This window comes from Populus alba, chromosome 8, assembly GCF_005239225.2.
Source record: "Populus alba chromosome 8, ASM523922v2, whole genome shotgun sequence".
Taxonomy (NCBI): domain Eukaryota; kingdom Viridiplantae; phylum Streptophyta; class Magnoliopsida; order Malpighiales; family Salicaceae; genus Populus; species Populus alba.
Window position 1 is genome coordinate 16,475,720 of NC_133291.1, and position 25,455 is coordinate 16,501,174.

The 25,455-nt window shown below is 33.5% G+C and overlaps 2 protein-coding genes across 2 annotated transcripts; one reads left to right on the plus strand and one right to left on the minus strand.

Annotated features, from left to right (window-relative positions):
- The first annotated feature begins 1,140 nt into the window (after positions 1–1,140).
- LOC118039460 (zinc finger CCCH domain-containing protein 58) lies at positions 1,141–7,184 on the plus strand. The gene is made up of 7 exons (XM_035046164.2): positions 1,141–1,588; positions 1,672–1,817; positions 1,997–2,062; positions 2,409–2,528; positions 2,643–2,948; positions 3,032–3,349; positions 6,071–7,184. The coding sequence occupies exons 1-7, from the start codon at positions 1,501–1,503 to the stop codon at positions 6,464–6,466; spliced, it is 1,440 nt and encodes a 479-aa protein (XP_034902055.1). The 5' UTR covers positions 1,141–1,500; the 3' UTR covers positions 6,467–7,184.
- A 1,577-nt stretch (positions 7,185–8,761) lies between these two features.
- LOC118039461 (uncharacterized) lies at positions 8,762–9,802 on the minus strand. Its single transcript, XM_035046165.2, has one exon. The coding sequence runs from the start codon at positions 9,800–9,802 to the stop codon at positions 8,762–8,764; it is 1,041 nt and encodes a 346-aa protein (XP_034902056.1).
- Between the last annotated feature and the right edge of the window lie 15,653 nt (positions 9,803–25,455).

Consider the following 25,455-nt stretch of genomic DNA (forward strand, 5'->3'; position numbering starts at 1 on the left):
AAGAGCCATAAAGAAAAGAAACTGTTTCTTTTCCAATTTCAAGGAAGATCCTCTTTGCATGCTACGTAGAGGAAAGCACCTCCATGTACTCGCTCACACAGGATTAATTAATCTCTTAAATTAATATTCCTCCCTCATTAACCATTTTGGAATAACTCTTGATCCAAAAGACAACTCTCTTCTTTTTTCTCTCTGAGTATATATGAGATTGTGATGGTGATTATTTTTTTAAATAATTTTTATTTAAAAATATAATAAAATAATTTTTTTATTTTTAAAAATATTTTTAACATCATCATATAAAAAAATATAAAAATATTAAAAATTTAATTTTAAATAAGGAAAAAATAAAATAAAAATAATTTTAAAAAAAAAACCTTTTAAAACATAAAAATAAACAAAACCTTACAAGCTCATGTCCCCACATAACCCAAAAATGCTAAGTCATATCCAACTCACACAACCGTACACTTTGTTAATGTTATGTAGTTATTTTTAAAAATATATTCAAATTATTTTTTATATTTTTTATATAAACACATTAAAATTATAAAAAAAATAAAAAAAATATTAAGTTAAGGTAAATATATTTTTTTTAAAATATGCAAAAGAAAAAGCAACCGCACATTTCAAAGATGCACTAAAAATATTAAGTTAAGGTAAATATATTTTTTAAAAATATTTAAATGATTTTTTTTTTTAAAATGTGGAATCATCTTAGAAATAAATTTCAAATAGAATTTGATATTTTAAAATAATATAAAGTTAAATCACATGTCAACATCTCTAATTTATTATACTAAAACAATTAATGTTAAATCTAGTTTTATCTATCTATTTTTTAAAGAAATATTTGAATGAATAAGAAGATGCTAAAAAAATGTAATAATTGAATTATATAAATTTAATTTATTTATTAATTAAATTTAAATTAAATATTATAATTAAATTCAATTACAGTTTTTATAGAGACATTCTTTTATATATATATATATATATGTATATAAAGTTAGTAAATAAAGTCGCACTTGATTTATTTGTTTTTTTTTATTGGAATTAATTACCTTAAAAAGAACAATTATTTTAGGCTGTGGCTGCTCTGTTTGGCGCGTATAAATAAACCACCAACACCATCACACACACAAAAGAAAAGATCAAACAACATCAACAACAACTATCGCTGAAGTGAGTGAGTGAGTGAGAGAGAGAGAGAGAGAAACAGAAAGTGAAAGCAACTCACAAAATCCATAAACCTCCATAAAAACCGAACACCAAACACTGTCTTCCTCTTTCACTCTCTCTCCCTCCCTCCCTCCTTTTCTCCTTAAAAAAAAAAAAAACCAAAAAGCACAGACAAAAACATCTCATCAGTTCTTTTTACCTTTTCTCTCCTAAAACGGTTTCTCTCATTTCGTAACTGTACAAGGACCGGAGGAACTTGCTTGGTCTCACTCCAGTTTCTGTCCGGTTCCGTGGAATTAGGGAGTTGGTCCGTGTAAAATGGACCGGTACGGTCGGGCACATGAAGGCTCACAATCCGATCCGGCACTGGAATGGACGGGTTCAGGACCGGAAACCGGACTTGAAGGTGGCCTACATTAATTCGATTGTGACTTAACAGTTATCTGTTTTTGTTGATTTTGATTAATTATGATTATGTGGTTGATGCAGAGGGTGTTTGGCAATTGGGATTAGGGGAAACAGAATCCGAATACCCGGAGAGACCTAATGAGCAAGATTGTATGTATTATTTGAGAACCGGGTTTTGCGGGTACGGAGCTCGGTGTCGGTTTAATCATCCACGTGACCGGAGTGCGGTAATTTTGACTGATTTTACTTTGGTTTGACTTGAATTGAGTTTTAACTGGTGCGTGTTTGGTAGCTAGTCTTGATCTTGTGGTTTTTGGAACTGTGTTTGGGGGAGGGTTAGTTTTGTAAGTAATTTTGATACGTGGAGGTGGTATGGTTGATTGTTGTGGTTGATGTTGTTTTATAGGTGCTGGGAGCAGCAAGGGCTGGCGGAGCGGAGTATCCAGAGCGAGTGGGTCAGCCGCTTTGCCAGGTAGGTAATTTTGCTGGTTTTGAATGATTACTGTGATTTGCTGTATGTGCAAATGGTTGATTGTGGACAATGTGTGTTCGTTAAAGATATGATTAGTTTGACCGAGTGTGATGGAACGCTGATGCAATGTGTGTTGATTAAGTGCGTTATATCTGGTCCGTGTCTTATGGGATGTGTTGCAAATTTGTTCTGAGAATGTGGATGCTATCATATGGTTGTATATGTTAAGGGCTGAATTAGGAGTTTTGCTGTTTAATTGTGCGTTTGGTTTGGTTGAGTTTGATGGTTTATGGGAGAAGGGATTTATGGATGGACTGATTGAGCTGTTTTTTTGCTTTATTTGCAGTATTATATGCGGACGGGGACTTGTAAATTTGGTGCTTCCTGTAAGTACCACCATCCTAAGCAGGGAGGTGGTTCTGCCAGTCCCGTGTCACTAAATTATTATGGATACCCATTACGCCCGGTCTGTATATCTTTACATGGACATTTAAGATTTATGCTTTTGATCACGATGGTATTTTTTTGCACTGGGTATGAATTCAAGCTTGCTGATTCTTTTAGTTTTAATTGACAACAGGGTGAAAGGGAATGCACATACTACATTAAAACAGGGCAGTGCAAGTTTGGGGCGACATGTAAGTTCCACCATCCACAGCCAGGTAACATGCAAATTCCAGCACAATCACTGGCTCCACAAATTGCACCTGTACCTGGGCCTACTTTATATCCTTCGGTGCAATCTCCCTCTGTCCCTTCATCTCAACAGTATGGCGTAATGGTTGCAAGGCCTCCTCTGCTGCCAGGCTCATATGTACAAGGTCCTTACGGTCCTGTGCTGCTTTCCCCAAGCGTAGTTCCATATCCAAGTTGGAATCCTTACCCGGTAGGTCAATAGAAATTCCTCTATTTCATTACATTCTGACCATCTACTTCTATTCATAGTAGTTGTAATCTCTTCTGGTGCAGGCGCCTGTAAGTCCAGTAGCCTCTCCTAATACTCAGCCTGCAGTTGGCCCAGGATCAGTCTACGGGATGTCAGCACTATCTCCTTCTGCACCTGCTTATACTGGAGCATTTCAATCCATACCTCCTGCAACAGGTCCTTCAAGCAGTATCCAGAAGGAGCACTTGTTCCCTGAAAGACCTGGCCAGCCGGAATGTCAGTATTACATAAAAACTGGTGATTGTAGATTCAGATCCTCATGTAAATATCATCACCCCCCAGAATTGGTAGTGTCAAAAACAAATGTTGTTCTTAGCCCCATTGGTCTTCCTCTACGCCCAGTAAGTATCTACTTAAAACTCTCTGGCATTGTGATACCTTATTACTTTATGTCAGGGCATGCATTACTAATTTGTTTACCTAATAAAGTCGCAAAATGTCCTAATTAATCACACCCCTTTTGTTTGTTGCTTACAACATAGCATTTATGACTAGTGTTGGTGGAGATCATTGAAACAGGATTTTCTGAATTATATGAATTTATATTTGTTGTGAGTGATGCGACCACAATGCTGCAGTTGTATAGTTGCCATTTCTTTCTCTCACTCCCCTTCTTGCCCCCCTATCATTTTCGTCAGAAAAATTCTAACCTTCCTTTTGTTAGCTGTTCTTTCTCTTTAGAGTCTTAGTGAAACAAAGTTCATTTTGTGTGGTTAGAACCTTGAAACTTTTGACACAACTGTGGCACACACCTGCCTGCTTCTAGTATAGTATTTTTGAGATCTTATCAGAGTAGGTGATTGGGTGGTACTTGCCCTTGATCTCTGGATGCTTTATAGGGTGAGTCTTTTCACTTCAATTATATTTCTTGAAGTAGCTTTTTTTTTTGCCTTGTGATGCTGGCACACCATGTGCGAATGAGATTTTGACTCTGGAATTTTTTAAGTGGCATGGTTCTTTAGATTGCATCTGTGGTTCATGTATAGAACATTACAAAGTTTCTGTCTCTTGTCTTCTGCATTTATGCTTCTGTAAGTGAAATACAAGAAGTAATGTGCTTTCTTGCTTCTCCGTGGGATATTTTAACTTGATAGGCAACTAGGAGAGTCTATTCCCATGATATGACAGCTCTTTTCCACTCATTAAACTTGATAGCTTCTTGGATTCACAGCTTTTGTACCTAAGTATTGCGTGGAGTTAAGCTACTCTGACATGGAAATGGACATTTTCAAAGAATTTTTTATATTCTGGCCTGGTTTAAAATAATCACTCCATTAATTAGTGCCAAGTTGGAAAACAATCCAATCAGCTTTTGAGTCCTATGATTAACATTTAATATCTGGATTGTAGTCGTCACTTCACCTTTCTGCTTTATAGGGTGATCTGATTGCATGGTGAAATAATTTGACATATTTTGTGGAAGCTTCTTTCTAAACTTTCCTTATTGCTTATCTTGCTCCTCTGGATGTGTTTTTGTTCTTTCAGTTAGTTCTGATTTATTTTGACATTATTTGGGAGATCATATATGCTACCTTTTGTTTCTGTGCTCTGATCAGTCACATATTCCTTGGTTTACCATAAGTCTGGAGCATTTTTTTAATCATCAACTAAACAATGAAATTGTGATTCACTTCCTGAGATAATAGCTTACTATGACACAAGGTCATCTTTTTAATATGTTGATTGTCTTTTAAACAGTGTTTTGATGTTTACATATCAAGGATAGAGTATTTGTTGGGAATGTCCATTTTCTGTCTAAATTGTTTGTTGGGATTGTATTCTCAGAAACAAAGAAAATCTGGAATTTATTTAGCTACCCTATTTGTTTTCACCACTCTTTCTTTTGGTAGTTTTTGGGCCAACATGGGAGTTTGGAAGCGGGTTAGGCTCCTCTGTCTTAATGTTTTTATCTTCGTCTTGTCTTAGGGACTGCAATGACATGTTTTTTATTCATCCTTGCTGCTTTCTTATCTTCTTAAGTTGTTGGATTTGTTTGAGTTGTGAATTGGGATGGAACATCTGTCAGTATGATTATGAGGTGGATAAATTGAACTCATAAAGGCATGTCTTTATGCAGTTCTACATTGTAATGAAGAGAGTTGATAATGGAGATCAAGTGGAGACGTAATAGATGTGTTGATGTCACAAGTTATTGTCTTTATGATGTACTGGACTTTGTTGCATCCCTTAAGCAGCTTTAGGGTTTTGGGCAGACAATTCTTTTTCCTGTCTTAATCCCTATCATTTACTTATTTACTTAAGCATACTATCATGGACTTATTTTGCAAGTGGTACTTGCTTTATCGCTGTAATTTGCACTTGTTAGTCATTTAACCAATTCTGGGTTCATGCTTTATTAAGAGAATATTATTGGGACTGAGTGATGGGATCAGTGTTTTTTTGTCTCTAGTGTCTCAAAGTTATATCTAGTCATGGTTGGAGAGGTGAGCTACATTGTATAGGCAAATTTGTCTTGGGGATAGAAGATTTGAAAACAGTTGTCATCATCTATTTCTTTGGCCATCATGTCTCATTTTATGATTGTTATTTCATTTTCTCATGCTGAAGCTGATCTTTTGATCGGCCCCCAAGAAAACTAAAATCAAAGACCATACAGTGCCTTCTGCATGTTCAAACTTCTAGGTCATCATCGAGGTGAGGTCATTTTTAAATGTCAAGTCATGATGGCATATTGATTTATGTGGTTCCTTGGGACCTTCTATAATTTGATTGATTTGTAATTTGTTCAATAAATTGCATTAGCAGTTTCTTCTGTCTTTTTTTGCTTTTGCTCTAACAATTACACGTGTACCTATGTGTGGATCACTTGTTAGCCTGAAATCCTAATAATCCTGCTTTGTTAACTGTGCATCCTCTACATGTTTATCTTGGTTCTCAAGTTCCCAATCACAGTCATTAAGTAAGCTATATATAACTTCTCTTCCTCTTTGAACTGATGTAGCTGTATATAAAGTCATATCAGGGCATGCTGTTTTGTGGGCTTCCACATGTTCATATACTTATTTACAAGTTGAATACTGACCTACTACGTTCTTAATCAGGGTGCTCCAACTTGTTCTCACTATACACAACGTGGACAGTGCAAGTTTGGGCCTGCATGCAAATTCGATCATCCAATGGGAACATTGAGTTACAGCCCGTCTGCATCTTCTCTTGCTGATATGCCAGTTGCGCCCTACCTGGTGGGCTCTTCAATTGGCACTCTTGCCCCATCATCCTCATCTTCAGATTTGCGGTCCAAACCTATTTCAGGACCCAGCAAGGACTCCAGTTCAACTAGGTTGTCTTCATCAACGAGCACACCCAGTGGATCAGTCGGTTCAATTTTTTCAAAGAGTGGACCTGCTCCTCATTTGAATGTGCAACAGTCAGGCTGGAGTTCTGGCCCTTCAACCACCACCAGCAGCAGCAGCTCAGGGACCCGCACTTCAATCTAAGTAAAGATATCGAACAACTCCTGTCCATTCCACTTTCTGGTCAAATTCATGAAAAGCGGCATTTTTTTCTGGCTTCACCATCAAATAGGAGGCTTTAGTTTCCCAGCTCTGATGGTTCCACGATTCAGGTCTAGCACACATTAGCTTTGATAATTTCCTTGTTCATATAATCTCATAGCCATCCTTTTTTATATCCAATAAGCTATGGCCATTTCTCAAAAATCTTAGCAAACCCCATATAGCCATCCAACCGTTCTTTCAAATAACTATGAATCTACAGTTCCCCTCCCAAGGAAAATCTGCATCCACATCTCCCTTTTTTTGGAGTCTGTTAATTTATATTTCAATCCTTTTTCAAAAATGAAAAAGATGAATCCTACAGCTTCTTCCTTTTACATCAGCTGTGTCTTCATGTCTATCACTTTACGATTTTCTTTAAATTTGGGAACAAGCTTCCAATTTGTCTAGAAAGGAACTTGAAGGTTTCTTGTTCCCCCTCCCTTTTTTTTTTTTTTCTTTTATCTGGGGTTTGTTGTGAAAAAATAGAAGTAATTACAAAGACTCGAAGGTGGCATGCATCTCAGTGCTACCTTGTGATTAGGTACATAGTTATGTTGTGACAATTGAAATGCTTGCAATTTTTATTGATGGATCTATTATGAAATACAAATATATGAAGAGTCACTCAAGACTGTAATAATCATTTCTCTTTCATTTATTTTGCATGTGCTTTTTTTGTATGTATGCCAGATCAGGTAAAATTCTGTTAGAGAAAAAGACTATATGATTATAGCTTTAGAAATGATGGTTTCTGGAAAATTTGTTGGTATATGCTCTCGCTCACACACACACAAACACACTATTGAGGGAATAAAAGGGCTTGGTATCGTGGTTATGCAGATTTTAGAGGATTATTGTGTTGAACATTTAGCAAGCACACAAGCTTTTCTAGATATGGTCTCTCCACCTTGAGCGGCATGTACTTGTCTCAAAACTTGGTTCTTCTGATCACACTGTATTTGCCGGCTTGGTTTCTTCAAATCTGTATGGAAATTGTTTTTGGAAATCCTTTTCGGCCATTATTGATTGAGTGAAAAACCTTTCTTGCTCGTGAGCTCTACTAATGGCCAATTGGAGACTTTCTAACAGGGATTAAGATAGGCGGGTGATCCCCTTCTTCCCTGGCAATTTCTTCATGGGTTATCGGGTCTATTTTTCCTGCAGCTACTTTATAATGAGTTTCCTCTTCAAGGTTTTTGGATCAGAGCAATGAGGCTGCATGCATTCAAGTTTGGGGATGTTCTTCAAAATGCAAAAGCTAGCTAAGAAACTATGGTCTAGTTACTTCAGCCGTCACAAGCTGCACATAAACTTCTAAATGAACTAAAACCAGGATCTAGGGTGAACTAAAATGCAAGAAATAGAGTCTAATTCAGCAATAATTCAACTTATTTGGACCACTAACATGAAGTGCGTACAATAATGTAGGGCAGGTCATTTTTCATAGATGAACCTATCTAGTTTTCGTCCGTCTGTCAGTTCTTGCAGCTTTGCTCCCTCCCCTCTCTCGATAATTGGACTTTTTAGAGGCTGGGACCAAAGGCACAGGAAAGCCCTGAATGCTAGAAAGCTGGGAGAATGGGCCTACGCAACTCCTCCTAGTCCTAGCCGTCCCCCATTGAAGAAGCTAAGTTTGTACGGACGGATACTGCACATACACTGGAGTTGTGAAAACTCTTACACCTTGTATTGTAGAGCAGAGAGCTGCAATGAAGCTGTTAACTGTTATGTACAAGAATTTAATGGAAAGGATTTATGAGCTGTTAATGAATCATGAATTTGTTGTGCTCGCATGCACAAATCCATGGCATGTGATCTTAGTATTGTCTAAAAAAGATTAGGCAAAGAGCCGCAATGGCAGGCATCAGGCACTCAGTATTTGCACTTAATAATGAAGCACCAAAAGGTGTTTGGTCCTGCTATTCATTAAATCCCTACAAAAGCAAGGGAGAGAGCTGCTATAGCCCAGGTTTTCAGGCTCTATAGTCCCGCTTTTTGCACCATAAAATAGAATTAATAATTAGCTAACTAGATTAATTAAGACTTTTAATCAAACAACTTTGGATTAATAGTGGTAATTAAGAGGAACAGGATGGACATTCCAAATCTCTTTCTTGCTCGAATGTGAAAACATTGAGGGTAATTACAGTAAAAGGATTTGCAGGTAATGAAAAACACAAAGATATCATGACTTGTAGAATTCCTGATACGTGCATGCAGCTTAATTAGCAGTACTCAAAAGAGTGAATATCCAAAGTTAACTGCATCACCATAGGCTGGATATGATAACGAAGAGCTAGATACTGAAGAGGAAGCCTGGGGCATTAAGCCATAAGTAGGAGGATTGTCGATGCTATACAAGGTATCCATGCACACATTTTCCACCATTAATGGGCTGTTCATCATTGCTGAGAGGTCACCGGAGTTGCCATCCCATGACAGTTGGCCCCCCCAAAATCCATGGTTGAGCTCATCAAAGCCAGGAAAGTTTCCAGGAGTGTATGCCTTGGTTGGCACATTTGTGATTTCGAGAGGAGGGGCGTACTTGTTACACTGGGAATGATCTTCAAGGGAAGCTGTGGCCATGGAGCAGGAGTATTGATCATTTGAAGCATTGGATTTGGTGGTTCTGGAGGTTTTACTGGAAGAGGGGCTTGAGGGCGGTGGAGGCCTCAAGCAGTTATCAGGAACAATGCAGCCCAAGTAACCCGAGTTAGAATCTTCATTCGAGAAAAAGAAACTGTTAGTTTCATGAGCTGATCCATCAGAAGATTCAGCATATGTATCGCTACTTGATTGGTTTGGGGTCATATTCTGACAAGTTTCAAGCTTAACAGGAGCACTGCTCTGATTGGTTGGTTGTTTAATCTGGGTGTTAGTGAGGAACTGTGATTGTGGCAAGAAGGCTTGAATGTCAAATGGAGTAAGAAGTGAGTGAATGGTTGTGTTGTCAGAGTAATTGAAGTTGGTTCTTGCTTGAGTGCCCTTCATGGAAAGGGCAGCCCTATCATAAGCTAGAGCTGCTTCATGGGCAGTATCAAAGGTGCCAAGCCAGTGCCTTTCTTTTGTCGTCGGGTCTCTAATCTCAGCGGCATATCTACCCCAAGGTCTCCTCCTAACTCCAAGAAACCTCCCTGGTTCTGCTTGTTTTCTTCTGCCTCTCCTCTCACCAGTTTGAGGCGGGGTCGTGTTTCTCTGAAGGAGAGCAAAGCCTGCATGGATGTTAAGGGTGTCGTATCCTTCCAAGGGTTTATCGAAGGTTTTGGAGGTGGACATTGCTGCAACAAGTAGTGAGCAGAGCCTACTCGAGGAACGGGAAGAGAGGAGACAATGATGTGAAGGAGAGAGCTATAGGGTGGAAGGGTGAGTGAATAAAGTAAGGAGGAGAAGTGAGAGTTCAGATTTTGTGTTGTAGTGAGTGAGGTAGTAGGGGATGATGCCTTTTAAAGACCTCCGATTTGGGCATGTAGAGAAGGAAAGGGACACTGTAGATGTCATTCTCTGGAAGACCATGCCCTCCTTTCCACCTACTTTTAAAACCTCCCCCCCTTTTTAATTTTTTGTACCTAGAATATGAAGATTCTCTACTCTAACTTAGTTACCAAAAGGGGAGGACAAGATGTGTGTAGTTTGCCCTTCAACTCTTGTAGTTGGAAACTACAACTTTTGCTGTCCAATGTTAAAATCCAGGTTCAACCCGTAACACAGATGCTATGTTAAATTAATTTTCGAGTTGAGTTTATGCATATGAGATATTAAAAAACATTCTACAATGCTTTTAAAAAATTGAATAATTGCAGGTTTGTAATTCCTATTGCTACTAAAATTACATTATTTGTGCTTAATGGATCACTTTTATCATTAATCAAAAACGAAAATTACGAGCTTGAAGAAGATTAAATACCAAGCTAGAGTCAGGCATAAACAATGCACACCCGAGAGTGGCAGATGTTGATATTAATTTTCTCTGCAAAGGAAGTGGAGAGGGGAGATCATATGTGACTAAATTTTAATAGATTTTTATTTGACGAGGGAAAGAAAAACTAACGTCTCATTTGACATCTAATTGTTTTGCTAAGAGGGTATTTTTGATGTAAACATTACATCAGGTAAATGCAAGCAATGCCACTTTGTTGAGCACAAGATAATGCTAAACTTAAACCTAAATTATATAAAAAAACAAATCACGTGCAAGCCAAGTAGCTAGCTCACTAGACTGTCTACAAGAAATTTGGCACTCTATTGTAGCTCTACTTGAGCTAGGCAACATTATTGCATTATCAAAACAATTAATGGAAGGGAAACATATAGAAATCTTACCCGGGTTAGAAACCAGGTTGACGGGTCATCAAATTAATCGACTAAATTAAACTAAGTTTAATAACAATAAAATGATGGAGTGGTTTTGCTGGTTAGAAAGGATTTTAATATAATCTAATATCTTAGATAATATCAAATATTTGAATTTGAAGAGCAATCATCAATATTAAACCTCAATTATATTGGCTACATAAGCACATGTGAATCCGCAGTTTATGCAAAATAAATCAAAGAAGTTGCATGTAAGTTCTTGTCTGCATCATGATTTTTCAAAGGGAGCAGTTAAAATGATCTCAACTGGGCAGAAATTGAAGCATTAAGGACTTGATGATTAAGATAATCTATGTTGGCTCTCGTGTCCTTGTGTCTTGGGAGCCACCCCACCACCTCAGAGTAAAAGAACAAAAGGTTGCCTTCGTAAAGGTCCCTTAAGTCAAAGTTTCAGCCCTCTCTTCCTTGTCGGTTTATAGAATTGATTTACTTACAAGTTTTACAGGTAAAATCCCTGATTAGACTCTCTTTTTTAGCCTCAAGCAAACACCAATTTTTAGTATTTGACTGTGGTCTCCATGTGCCATATGCTATTTCATCTGAAAAGTTTGGTCAGCCCCTTTTCTACTTTTCTTGCAACAGGAGATACTAGAGGGTCAAATTAATTTCTTTTAAAAAACTCTAAAAAAATTAAATAAATCCATACATTGCTAATGTTGTTTTTTTTTTTTTTTAAATTGTGTAGAAGTTAATGTGATATGACCTGATTAATTTGATGAGTCTAAAAACAACAAATTAAAGAAAAAAACATATATATATATATATATATATATATATATATATATATATATAAAACTATTGAAATGAATAGTGTTTTGTGAGTTAATGCATAATAAAAGCACCACCCCTTTTAGTTTATTACTAGATATTTGACCCGTGTTTTATCGCTGGTTAGATATTGTTTCTCAACAAAAATCAACAAGTTTTTGTATCTAATTTTTTTAAAGTGAAAAAACAAAAATTATACATACATTAATCAAATTAATTGAAAAACTATGTGTGTTAATAAGTAAAAAAAGCCATAAACAATAACTAAAAATAAAAATTGAAAAAAATTAAGAGATAAATGTGGATCAAAATATTTAATTTTGTAAGATTGACATTTACGCAATTATGTTTGCTAAATTTCTTAATTAAAATAATTTTTTTATTCAATCAAATGATAATAAAAATAGACACACACATTAAATTGATTAAATAAAAAAAAGTGAAAAAATAATAATATGAAAGGCTCCATATTTAGAAATATTATTTGAAAATAATTTTTTTTATTTTAAAAAATAAAGTTTATCTATACAAAAAAAATTTAAAAATATAAATTAATTAGAAAAACCTCCTAAAAAATTAAATATATAATTAAAAAATAATTTTCATTTCAAATAGGCTTTCTAAATACCATAAAAGAGAGAAGAGATATTAATCTTAAATATAAATAAAAATAAGATTAAAATTAATTTTAAAAAATAGAAACCAAAAAAATGAAAATTCTTTTTTCTTAAACAAAAAAAAAAAGTGAACAGTGCCATCCACAATAAAACTTATTGGGTGAACCCAACCATGAACTAAACTAGGTTTAGTATATTTTTTTCCCTTTAAATTTTATAGTAAAGTAAACAATGTACTTCATGGTAAAACATGAGGGAGTGAATAGTATGGCTACACAATATTCACTTCACATATTTTCCTCTTAAATTTATAGCAAACGTTTTATCTTAGTCCTTGCATTTTGATAAAATAAATTAATTAGTACTTGTAGTATAGAAAATAATGAAATGATTATGAGTTAACTCGGGTTAATCATGCTTAACTCAGTAGTATTTTGCTCGTAAAATATATATATTTTTTATTAATTTTTTTTCATCTTATCTGCCTTCTTCTTTTTTCCCATAATCTATATCTGAAAAATAAATTGAGAAAGGAGATGGAATGGATAAAAAAAGGAAGTTAAAGTTGTAAATGATTTGAGATTAAATATATAGTTTTCTGAAACCATGAAAAAATAATTAATAATCTTATAGGGACTAAGTTATAATTAACCTTTTACCATTGGGCGAACGTGGCCAGCTTGTTCCATATTTACCATTTGCAATGCCCCCGAGGCTTGGAAATTTAGTGCCTCTGAATCCTAAAAATGCACATCAATAAGTTTATCTTAAAGCAGGGTAAAATGCTACATCATTGATGGAAAGTTAAATATTAGGAGGGAAATGGCCTATTTTGTTAAAAAAAAAAAACTCTAGAAATTTATGCAGTTCTTAATTCAAGAATTTTAGCCTTTAAAAATAAGTTAAATATTTTTAATTCAAGAAATGGCCTATTTTAAAAATAATTTGTTTTTAAAAAGAGTTTCTTTTCAATAAAATTCAGGAAAAGCAAATGGAGGACACGGGAGGGAGGGCCGGGACTCTGCCTGTGATCTCATAAAGTAAGTGAAAAGGGCTAATAGTCAAAAGCTTTGTAAAGCAAAGCAAAGGTGGATTAAGCTGCCCAAGCAAGGAAAAGTTGCAGCCTGGGGGGCACTATATAACATATATATAACACATTTTATTTAGGTTTTCTTTGCTTTTATGCTTCTGACATGACCGCTTAATTATTTAAAAATTAATATTTAGTTTCATTCAAAATACACACTTTTTCAAAATCTAAGCTATAATTATAGTTTATTCAAACATATTTTTGCGTAAGGATTACCATAAGCTAAATCCACATTTAATACATCTCTTGGCAATATATATACTATACAATATACATCTCTTGGCAAATCCAGCATGGAAAGCCTCTTGTTTTCAATCTCTTTGATGATCCTACACGTGCCTAATGGCATTGGGAATGTAATTAATTAACTAATCATATATAATTTTCAATCAAATGGATTATACCTCTCTTCTTGTTCTTAGCATTTCTCTTTTCTACACGATGCTTTGTCACAGGCCATCATTGTTGCCTAACGATCATAGACTATATAATATAATATAATTAATGAACTCATACGGCAAGTTCCAAATGGGAGAGAGGTGAAATATACAAAAATTAATATAATTAACCGTAATATTTTAAGAAAATAAACAATGGTTTTCTTTTCTCTTAAAGAATTAATGGCTTGGTCACAGAATCTATGACCCTTGACTCTTCCACTGAAGATTTGAAGAAACAAATAGATATAAATTGGACGGGTTCCATTTGACCCCATGAGCGTATCGAGCAATGTCCATGTGGACCAGAACATTTTAAAAAAGGAACAAAAACGTTAGGCAAAACAAGAACAAGATGAAAAAGAAAGCAGTCCCTTTTCTTATTAATTTTCATGGAAATGAGCATCATTCTATGAATGCCTTTTTTTACGTGATTGTAATTGACAAGAAAACCTGTAATATTTCACATCGACAGGTTAAAAAGTGATAACTGGTCTTAATAAAAATGAACAACATATGATAAATTAGACCGAGCTATTACAAAAACCCTATCAAGAAAAATAGTGTGCACACATGTTTAATTAAAGACATGAAACCGAAAACATAAAAATGAACTTGTTTTTTTCATTAGACAACCGTGTAGTAAAATTATGTTTTTTCAAAGCATGAATCCAACAACCTTTGCCTCTTTTTCTTGTGTGGTTCAGTAACCGAACATTACCAAAAAGATTTTATTTTCAGAGTAATATTTGTGATTATTATATAAGTACTGAGGTATATATATGCTTTCCTTGTCATGAAAGGTAGGTTTTGAGACTTCACCATTTGATCAAGAAGAGAAGAAAGGTCAATTGGTCAAGCAAGCTCTATCTGGAAAGGAGCGAGCCCAGGTAGGATGCAAGGTTGGTAAAGCTTTTCAGCTCCTCAAAATGGATGGGATGGTTTTCTTTTTTTAAAAAAGGGCACCTTTTGGTTCAAAATGAGAGCACCATGTAGGGGTCGCTTTCAAGTTTTCCTCCTCTTGGCATGGTATGGTAGTGTACTTGTCTGGTCAGATGAGAATTTTTGCACATTCTCCAAAACAGCACACTTTTTCTCAGTGTCAAGGGACACCCCAGGATTTAGGGGAAAGAGTGTTGGACTTTGAACGCAGAGATTTTCTTGCTCTTCTTTTAAAATAGAGACAGAAACTTTGAGTTGAACGGAGATCGTCACATAAAAATGGAGAGATTCATGCCTTTCATCGTCTAATAATCCCTTTCCAGTCAAGCACATTCGTGGACATCTACGAATAAGCTGGGATATTGTTTTTTTTATCCACATGCATGATCGATGGAAAGTACTTACTTTGGTTCAAATTAAAAACATTTACATGTTTTTTTTTTAATTTAAAACTACATAGGCAAACGGTTGTTTACTCCCTCGAATACTTATGTCTCCATGAAGAATGTCTCTTGCCCTTTGGAACAGTGCAAGGGAACTATAGAACATTTTCTGTTGAAATATTTGGACCGATAGTCCAGCATTTGATTCCCATGCTTTAATTTTATCCTAGTATAATCCCTTACTCTTTACTTGTTATATATAACCATTTTTCCTCATGATGCCAATGGCAACATGTGCAACCGTGTGGCATTAATCATTGAGAATTATCCACTATTAACACTACACCATTACACTTGAGTGGTTGTGTTGAGAAGAGCGGAGTTGGGATTAGTGGTTGGCTGTAATTTGAAAGGGGAGAGTTGGGATGGGAAAGAAAAAGGAGAAATAGTGGAAAAGAGAGTTGATATAGTGGGTATATATTGGCTTTTACCAATGGAATCACTAACTATGCCACGTCACTATACAAAGATCCCAGTTTGAATCCCTCAGTCATTTCGTCGGTAAAATCATCTGAAAAAATCCACATCATCACACCGTTGTAACTTTTCAAAAAATTACATAATCCATCGGCAATATGGTCGGTATATACAGACATACATATTTCGTCGGTATATACCAACTGTATTGCCGACAGAAATGGTCTATTGGTATATACCAATAAAATTAGAGATGAAATTATGTCTGTCGGTAAAAATTACTGATGAAAAAATTTAACTGATAATTTCATTGGTTTTCACTGATTTTCTGATAGTGTAATAGGTAGATCTAATGTTCACAAAATATCAACAATTATAGAGAGTATGATGAAATTAATTAGCACATATAAAATTAACAAATCTCATTATGAAAAAAAAAGGACACGAGAAGGACCAAATTTACCATTAAAATAAGAAAAAAAAATCATGAACAATAACAATTATGTTTTTTTTTTTTTTAAAAAAAAAACTTGCAATAGTATTATCCACCATCATTTACAATCTTTTTTATGCACTTTTGGTATCAAAAGAATTGGATAACATGTTGATATTATAACATTTGTGAGAGGATACATTATTTGTAATTGGATAGACAATATTCAACTAATGGACTCTAGCATAGTTGGTGTATAGATATTGTAAGCAAGCTTAAATAATAAAACCAAGCTACCAATACTTGTCACTATATAATTTACATATTATTTAAAATATATAATCACTTCACAAGCTAACATTGATATAATTTTAAAATCTATAATCACTTCACAAGCTAACATGGATATAATTTTTTTTTGAAATATAGCATAATTTTATCGGTTGTGTTATTAAGAGCAGTGTGACTTATTAAAGAATTATGTTGATCTTATTAGCATAATTCTTAAAAAATATATTTTTAAGGTTTATGATAAAATGAGTACCATTTAAAAGGTTGTGTTGATTCCATCAATATAATTATTAAAATCTTATTTTAAGTGTTGTGTTAATGAGATAAATGCAATTATTAAATTTTTTGTTATTTTAAAAGGTTATGAATAGTGCAATCAACAAAATTGTGCTATATTAAAAAAATCTTCCCTCAATATACTAATTTGTAAAATATTTTTTTCAATTATGCTATTTAAAAAAAATCTAAAAAACTCCTCACTTTAAAAGTATATAATATATTGCTATCTCATACATAGGATTTTTTTTTTTAAAATTAGCATGATAATTTAAAATTTTTAATAAAATAGCATTATTTGAAAAATATTTGGTGAAATAGCACACTTTCACATTATCGCGCTTTAAAAGTGCAATATTTACTAAATGTTTATATTCCTAAGTGCAACAAGATAATTATCGCGCTTCAAAAAAGCAACAATTAAACATGTCATGCTTCAGAAGTGCGATAACTTAACATGTTGCGCTTATGAAGCATGTCGTGAAATTAAAACCCTCCTCGGACCGAAGAACACAGTAGATGCAACAACTCTCTCTCTTTCTCTCCAAATCGACATACCCGGATCTCTCTAAAAAACCCACTAAACACTCATTCTTTTTTCCTTTAAAACGCCCCAAAAATAAAACTCATCATAGTCTCTAAGCATTCTTGGATGTTTTTCTCTTCAAGATTTGTTGTTGCTACCTTTGCCCTCGCCGCCCCAATCCATTTTTTAGTCCTACAAGAAAGGAAAACATACTACATTGCTATAAATTTATGTATGGTTTAGTTGAAATGAAATAATTTTTTAGATTGAATTTATGGTTAAATTAATGATAAATTAGATATGAATACCATCAATTAAGGTTGATTTAATATAGTTAAACATGAAAATAAGTTCAATTTATAGTGTTACATTTAATTTTGGATAAGTTGTTAAATTAGAGATTTTGTGTGGATTATTGGAGTAAGCTAATAATGTTATCAGCTATGCATTATGAATTTAATGCAATAAAGCATGAATATTTTCACACGTGTGCAGTATCACGTTGATTGTCCTTCTGGTTCGGGATCTCTCTGGTGATGGGAAAAGAACAAGAAATTCTTTTTTTTTTTTTATCAGTAAAAAAAAAAATGGAGTCGTCACTTAATATTTTGGTCATTAGAAACTCTAACTGGTTTCAGAGTCTGGATAAGAGAATTTGTTGTGTATAGGGAGTACGTACCCTATCTAAGGTAAGTCTGCATTTTTTGTATATATATAAACTAAGGTATTGTTGTGTTTTCTAACTTTTGATGTGTCTAAGGTTTAAGAAAAGTCCTTATTGGTAAGAAGATCCTTATTTTATCAGGTTAAAACTTAATCATTCTAGAATTTTTTTATATATATATTTTTTAAATATAAGCCAAGTTTTCATGACTTTAATAAACTAGTTACTAAATCTAAAAATACATGTAAAAATAAAAAGATAATTTTTATGATTTTTTAATATGCTAAAATATGCAAATATAATTTATTTTTGAGAGACTTGGCCATATGCAATTTAATTTATTTTTTTGAAAGAAAGATTTTTGTTTTTTTTTATTTAGCTTGTAATTAAAAGAAAGGTATGATAGATTATAATGCAATGTAATGATCCAAACCTAACTTTAAAACCCACAAACTCTTTAGCCCCAAAAAAAGGAAAATACCATATTTCACTATTAAAAATTTGGTGAATATAAATGGAATTGTTCTGTCGATATATTATGGTGAATTTTATCGATATATTTTTCCATCGTTATATCTCGTGGTATATAGCAACGAAATGTTTCTGTTGGTATATACCAACGAAATTGCAGTGGTAAAAGAAATAATATAAAGCCAGAAAAGTACGATGACATGCAACTTTTACCGATGACTTTACCAATAGAATAAACCTGACGATAAAGTTCATCCGTAAAGAATTCTTGGTTCTTATCAGGAAAAAAAGGGGTGAAGTTGCCACTTAGTATTTTGATTACTAAGAACCCTAACTGGTCTCAAAGTCTGAATAAGAGGATTGGTTGTGTAAAAGGAGTATGCATCACCCTTAGTACACCTTACCTAAGGTAAGCTGCATTGTTTGTTTGTTTGATATAGAATAAGGTATTGTTGTGTTTTCTAACTTTTAGTATGTCCAAGGTTTAAGAAAAGTCTTCTTTAGCAAGGAGGTCTTTGTCTTATCAAGTTAAAACTCAACCATTCTAGAGTTTTTTTGGTATTTTTAAAACGTAGGCCAAGTTCTCATAACTTTAATAAATTGGTTACTAAATCCAAAAATGCATGTAAAAATAAAAAACTATTTTTTTGATTTTTTTAATATGCTAAAATATGCAAATATAATTTATTTTTAAGAGACTTGACTGTATACAATTTAATTTTTTTTGAAAGAAAGATTCTATCGGTATATACCATCAAAATTGCAGTGGGAAAAGAAGGAATAAAAAAAGCCAGAAAAGTACGATGACATGTAAGTTTTACCGATGACTTTATCGACAAAATAAACTCAATGGTAAAGTTCATTTGTAAATATACTGACATAAATAATCCCTCAGTATCTACTTATGGAATAACGAACGATATTACAGTGGGATTAAAAAAGGCAAATTGTATTGTGATGTGAGACTTTTATCAATAAAATATCCGACAGAATAATTCAGTCGGTAAATCTATTGGTAATATTTAATTTATGACTTGGTGATTGACCATCCTCCCCCTCTTCCTCATTTCTCCTTCTTCTTTATGCATTCTTTTTTTTTGTTGTAACAAACAACCACCCCCTCAATCTCAATACAATTCAACTTCCCACAACAAATTCGACCACCACAATACTCGGTTTGTCAACATCCGTGTTTTGATTCAAATTTTATTGAGAAATCTCCACCTTAAGTAAGCAAATCTACCCTTTTTTTTTACACAATTTTTAAATGTTAATTTTTTAGCATATTATCGTAGTATAGGTATTTTGCTTAGGTGTTTACTTGTTTTATAGTTTTTTTCTCATACAATATTGTTATGTGGATTTATGATTTGTACATGTTATGGTTTGTTTTAGATTTTGTAAAATTATATTTGTTTATAAATTGATAAAACTTATGTTAAATTTTTGACTTTGATGTTTTGTGATGAAATAAATAATGACTTATTTAACGAGTTTGTTTTTATATTTTATCAATTTTATTGTTGATTTGTAATTTTTAGTAAATGTGTAGAAATTTAAATTTATGTAGATATATATTTGATAATGAATTAAGATAACTATTAAATTAGATTGAGCTAAACCAATATTTTTGCAAATTTATTTAGTTAATGTAGTTAATTAATACATGTTGTCATCATTATTTAAATAGGTTTGATATAAGTAATGAATGCTCGTTTATGGATGTATCGAGATTCACCCAGGGTTGCGGATGATGGATTATTATAATGGGATTTAGGGTTTTATTAATTACGCACTATCTAATCTGAGTAATATTAGTGGAAGTGGTATTAGATGTCCATGCAAGAGGTATAAGAATAAAACATTCATTGATCCAAATGTTATCATGTTGCATCTTCTACAAAAAAGGTTTACGGAGAACTATATGTTTCTCACGATTGCATGCTACAAAGGATGGTTGGGTCAACTTTTAGTGCCAGTAACATGCATGGAGTTGTAGATGACAATAGTAATCCTTATAGGAATATGGATATGGAGGTGATGAGAATAAATCAGGGTCATAACGATTAATATCTTATAGTAGATAAAGAACCTAATACAGAAGTTGCCAGGTTTTTTGAACCTAATACATAAGTTGTCAGGTTTTTTGATATTTTGAAAGATTTTGACGAACTATTATAAGATGGTTGCACAAATCACAGTAAATTATCAATTGTTGCACAAATGTTCACCATCAAGTCGGATTATGGGTTGAATAAGGCTAATTATGATGGAATTGTTAAATGAGCGAGAAGCATTTTACCCAAAGGGAACAGGTTGAAAGAGAACTTATATGCTACTAAGTTCATGATGAAACGACTCGGTCTAGGATATCAAAAAATTGACATGTTTCTCAACTTCTGCATGTTGTACTACCTTGAAAATACAAAGTTGACCAAATGCATAACCTATGAGCATTCTCGTTATAAACCCATAAATGACAGGGGAAGGACTCTTATTACACATAAAAAAAACATAAATACTTCCTAATCACACCTAGACTATAGAGGTTATTCATGTCACCAAAAACTGTTGAGCCCATGACATAACACCAATCACATGGTGTGGTGGATGGAGTGATGGTGCCTTAATTTTTAGTGGAATCAAGGAACGCGTGTCTTGAGTTATATAAAGATGGATTCAATCCATTCGGGTCATTTGCTACTCTTTATTCTTGTTGGCCAATGATACTTGTAGTTTATAACTTACCACCAAGGATGTGCATGAGACTAGAGTTCATGTTTTTATCTATAGTCATACCTTGTCCTAATAGTCTAGGTTAGAATATAGATGTTTTTCTTCAACCTTTGATTGATGAGTTAAAGTAATTGTGGTCATCCAGAGTTTTGACTTATGATGTATTGAGGAAATAGAATTTTCTAATGAAAGCAATTTTGATGTAGACTATCAGTTATTTTCCTGATTATGGAATGGTTTCTGGTTAGAGCACACATGGAAAACTAACATGTCTGTACTGTATGAAAAATAACAAAGCATTCATATTAACAAACAATGGTAAAATGTTTTTTTTTACTGCCACCAGCGATTCTTACCAACGAATCACAAATATAGAAAGAACAAGGACTTTTTTGCTGGCAAAGTTGAAAGGGATGTTGCACCACCGCTTCTTTCGGGTGAAGAATTGTATAATGTGGTGTCAGAGTAGGATGACATTGTGTTTGGTTTTCAATTTGGTAAACAAAAGTTTTCTAGTTTTGGTTTGATCTATAATTGGGTTAAGCGAAGTATTTTCTGGGAACTTTCTTATTAAAAGACCAATACCTTCGCCATATTCTTGATGTTATGCAAATAAAAAATAGCATGTTTGAGAATATTTTTAACATGATTATGGACGTGAAGGGGAAGACAAATGACAACATCAAGGCTATAATGCATATAACTTTGATTTGTCACCGTAAAAATATAGAGTTGGTTTATGTTGGGTCACGAGTCGCAAAGCCCAAAGCCATCTTCACGTTATATAAGAATGCACAATTAATTGTCTACCAGTGACTTAAAAGTCTGTGTTTTCCTAATGGATATGCCTAAAACATATAAAGGTTGGTGAATTTAAAGGATTATAGATTGTATGGAATGAAGAGTCATAACTGCTACATGTTTATGCAAACACTCATTTTATTAGCTTACTAAAATTTATTGTTAAATGAGATATGAGATGCACTTATGGAGATCAGTTATTTCTTTAGAGATATATACTACAACAAGTTGCAGACACAACACATGTAGAGGCTTCAAACAAATATAGTCCACAAAATATGTAAACTTGAGATGATATTCCCTCCATCGTTTTTCAACTTGATGGAGCTTCTACCCGTACATTTACTGTTTGAGCCAAAAGTTAGAGGCCCAACCACTATAGATGGATGTATCCATTCGAGAGGTTATGGATTACATATGCATCGCAATTAAGACCTTTTTTTTTTATCTTTCTTTGTATCATTCAAAAAACAAGGTGCATATTGAGGTTTTGACATGCGAGGCATATATTGTTAAAGAGATCTCAATATTTATCTCATACCATTTCGAGCTTTAATTGAGAATAAAAACTAACCGTGTTCCAATGCATGACTATGGTGGGGAAGTGCCTTTAAGTGAGAACTTGTCAATATTCTTTCATTTTGGACAACCCATATCAAAAACTGTTGTGCATGGAAGATATCTGTCTGAAATAAAATTCAGACAGACAAATAATTATGTGTTATTTAATTGTGATGAACTGAGATCTTTTATTCAGTAAGTATACTACTTAACATGTCATTATTTTCAAACATTTTATCTCTTACAGTATCATAAATTGATACATTGTTGAATTCCTCTTTTGATTTCAAGATGAACAATTTTTCATGTGGTTAAAACACATTTAAGTATTGTTTAATTATTCTTATCTCTTAGGATGCTTAATTTTATCACATATTTCTTGTTAACCATACATGGTTGTACTTCATATGTCAAGTTTATTAATTGGGAATGAATGCTAGTGTTACTTTGTCTTTATTAAGTTCGGTTAGTGTCTCTCTAGTTTTGGGTACAATAGGGTATAATTAGGCTCCCGATTCCATCTAAAATTTCATCTTGATTTTTTGTATATATGGAATGCTCTTTAGCTTGCTTTTGCTATATTGTCGGCCTTCTTGCTATTATTATTATTATTTTTTTTTTTTATGGGGAAGATGAAAAGATAAAATTTAGAGAATAACCTAAAAATAGATTATGACAAATCATGTAAACCTTGAAAACGAACTTACACAAATTTTTTAAAAAAATTATGAAAGACAAAAGAAGATGACTCAGATTGTGAACAAAGAAAAAGATATGAGGTCAAAGTGTAATTAAGAAGAATGAGGTTATAAATACCCCATTTCTTCCTTCATGAAGCCAACAACATGAACAAAAAAGAGGGGAGAAATTCCAAATTTCTTTAATAAAAAATCTAAGAGAAATATAAAAGTTTGTCTAGATTTTACAAGTCTTAGATAGGTTGATATGGAAAACATCATTTGGCAAAAGAATTTTTAAGAAACAAGTGAAGAAATTGTGAGGAGAAAAAGGGAGAGGGCCGGTTGTATGCAGGGAGGGAGGGGTTGAAATTTTTCAACCAATTAAGAATTGAAATTTAGATTATACCAAAATGGAAGCACGGGCCGAGCTTTTGTAGAAGGTAGGTGTTATATACCTATACTTTCACTAAATAATGGTAATTTTGGTAATTTTTTCAATTCTTGGAATTCATATCTATGGATGAAGCCTAAAAGAGAAAAGATAAGATGAAATAAATGAGAAATGAAAGCAGACTTGATTAATTGATTTGATTAAGAATAATGAAATATATTAATGGACTTTATTGATAATAGCTTCTTGAATTTTATTAGCCGATCCCTAGTACGGGAGGCTAATGATGTTAGTAAGGTTTACTAACATTGGCATAATGATGCGAACATCATGATTATGTGGTCACGCAACCCACAATGAAGATTGAGATCTGATCCCGGAAAGCCGAAAAAGGTCTAATAAGAGTGTGACACAATGAAAACTTGCCCCAAGGCACCAACACTATTGAAATGAGTAGAATGACGCCACAAAGCCAGTTAATCTTCGATAAGTCAGATTCAGTTCGTTCAAGAATTGAAGAATGCAAGAATCACTCTTACATGTTAAAACTGAAAAATTCATAATAATATTCATCAAAGCTGCCGAAATTTTGGCTTACATGAGTTTAAATAGTTCTTGAAAAATTAATCCTAACAAATCCCTTATGTGGACTTATATGAGGTCCACTCAAAATTGGCCAAAAACCCTAAACTGAAAAGCCCATAACCTGATTCAAACATGCCTTGGATCCTAGCTTAAAACAAAGTTTTAATTAAGCCCAGACATTAAAGAAAATAATAAAAATGCCACCAACCTTTCTTTTCTTGTGTAGCTAGGATGATTAAGGAATCCTTATAAAAATACCAGATTCAGTTTGTTCAAGAATTGAATAATGCAAGAATCACTCTCACACGTTAAAACTAAAAAATTCATAATAATATTCATCAAAGCTGCCGAAATTTTGGCTTATATGAGTTTAAATAGTTCTTGAAAAATTAATCCTAACAAACCCCTTATGTGGACTTATATGAGGTCCACTCAAAATTGGCCCAAAACCCTAAACTGAAAAGCCCATAACCTGATTCAAACATGCCTTGGATCCTAGTTTAAAACAAAGTTTTAATTAAGCCCAAACATTAAAGAAAATAATAAAAATACCACCAACCTTTCTTTTCTTGTGTAGCTAGGATGATTAAGGAATCCTTATACGAAAAGGATTCTGAAGCATTAATGAATTACTGCCACACTTGTAGATTATATTGCAGCTCATTAAAGATCCTTGTGGAACTAGGAAACTCCCAAAACCAGCTGCCACATCCTTGTAGGAAAAGAATCATAACCAAATAGAAAGTCCACAAGTCAAATGGAAGTAAATAACAAAATTTATACAGACTCCATTGACCAGTATTGCGATTCCTTCCCGAACTCCGATTGACTTGAAGTTTTAACCCAAGGTAGTAAAACATGTTTGGAGAGGCCACATAAAATATTAACCCAATCCAACGGTCAGATTGATAATTATGATTGTTGCCGTAAACCTGGATTGTTGCGCTTTTTACGCCAAAATCTGAATCTGACCTTACTTGGGTCGTATCATAGGGCTGAACCGTATCACATGACCATTCTAGAAAATGAGGGATATTGAACTTGATTAACTATTTGGGTTAAGAATAGTTAATAATATTGACGAGTGATGTCGATATCGATAATCCCATGTAACTTGATTAGCTATTCCTGATGTGAAAGCTAATGATGTCAAGAATCTTTGATATCGACATTCTTAAAAATATCCCGTGTAATTTTGAATTATAGGACATGTTTAAACATAAACATCGGCCCAACAACACATCTCTATATTGCAGCTTAGCCCGCTCATAAGACAAACAACCTAACCTGTAAACTCAACCCACAAGTTATTATTTCATAATATTAACTCGTCAAATGAAACCCAATTCACAAACACTTAAAACTTAAATCATAAAATATTCAGAAGATTACAGTCCATCCTCATACCCCGTTTCTAACCTCTTGAAAA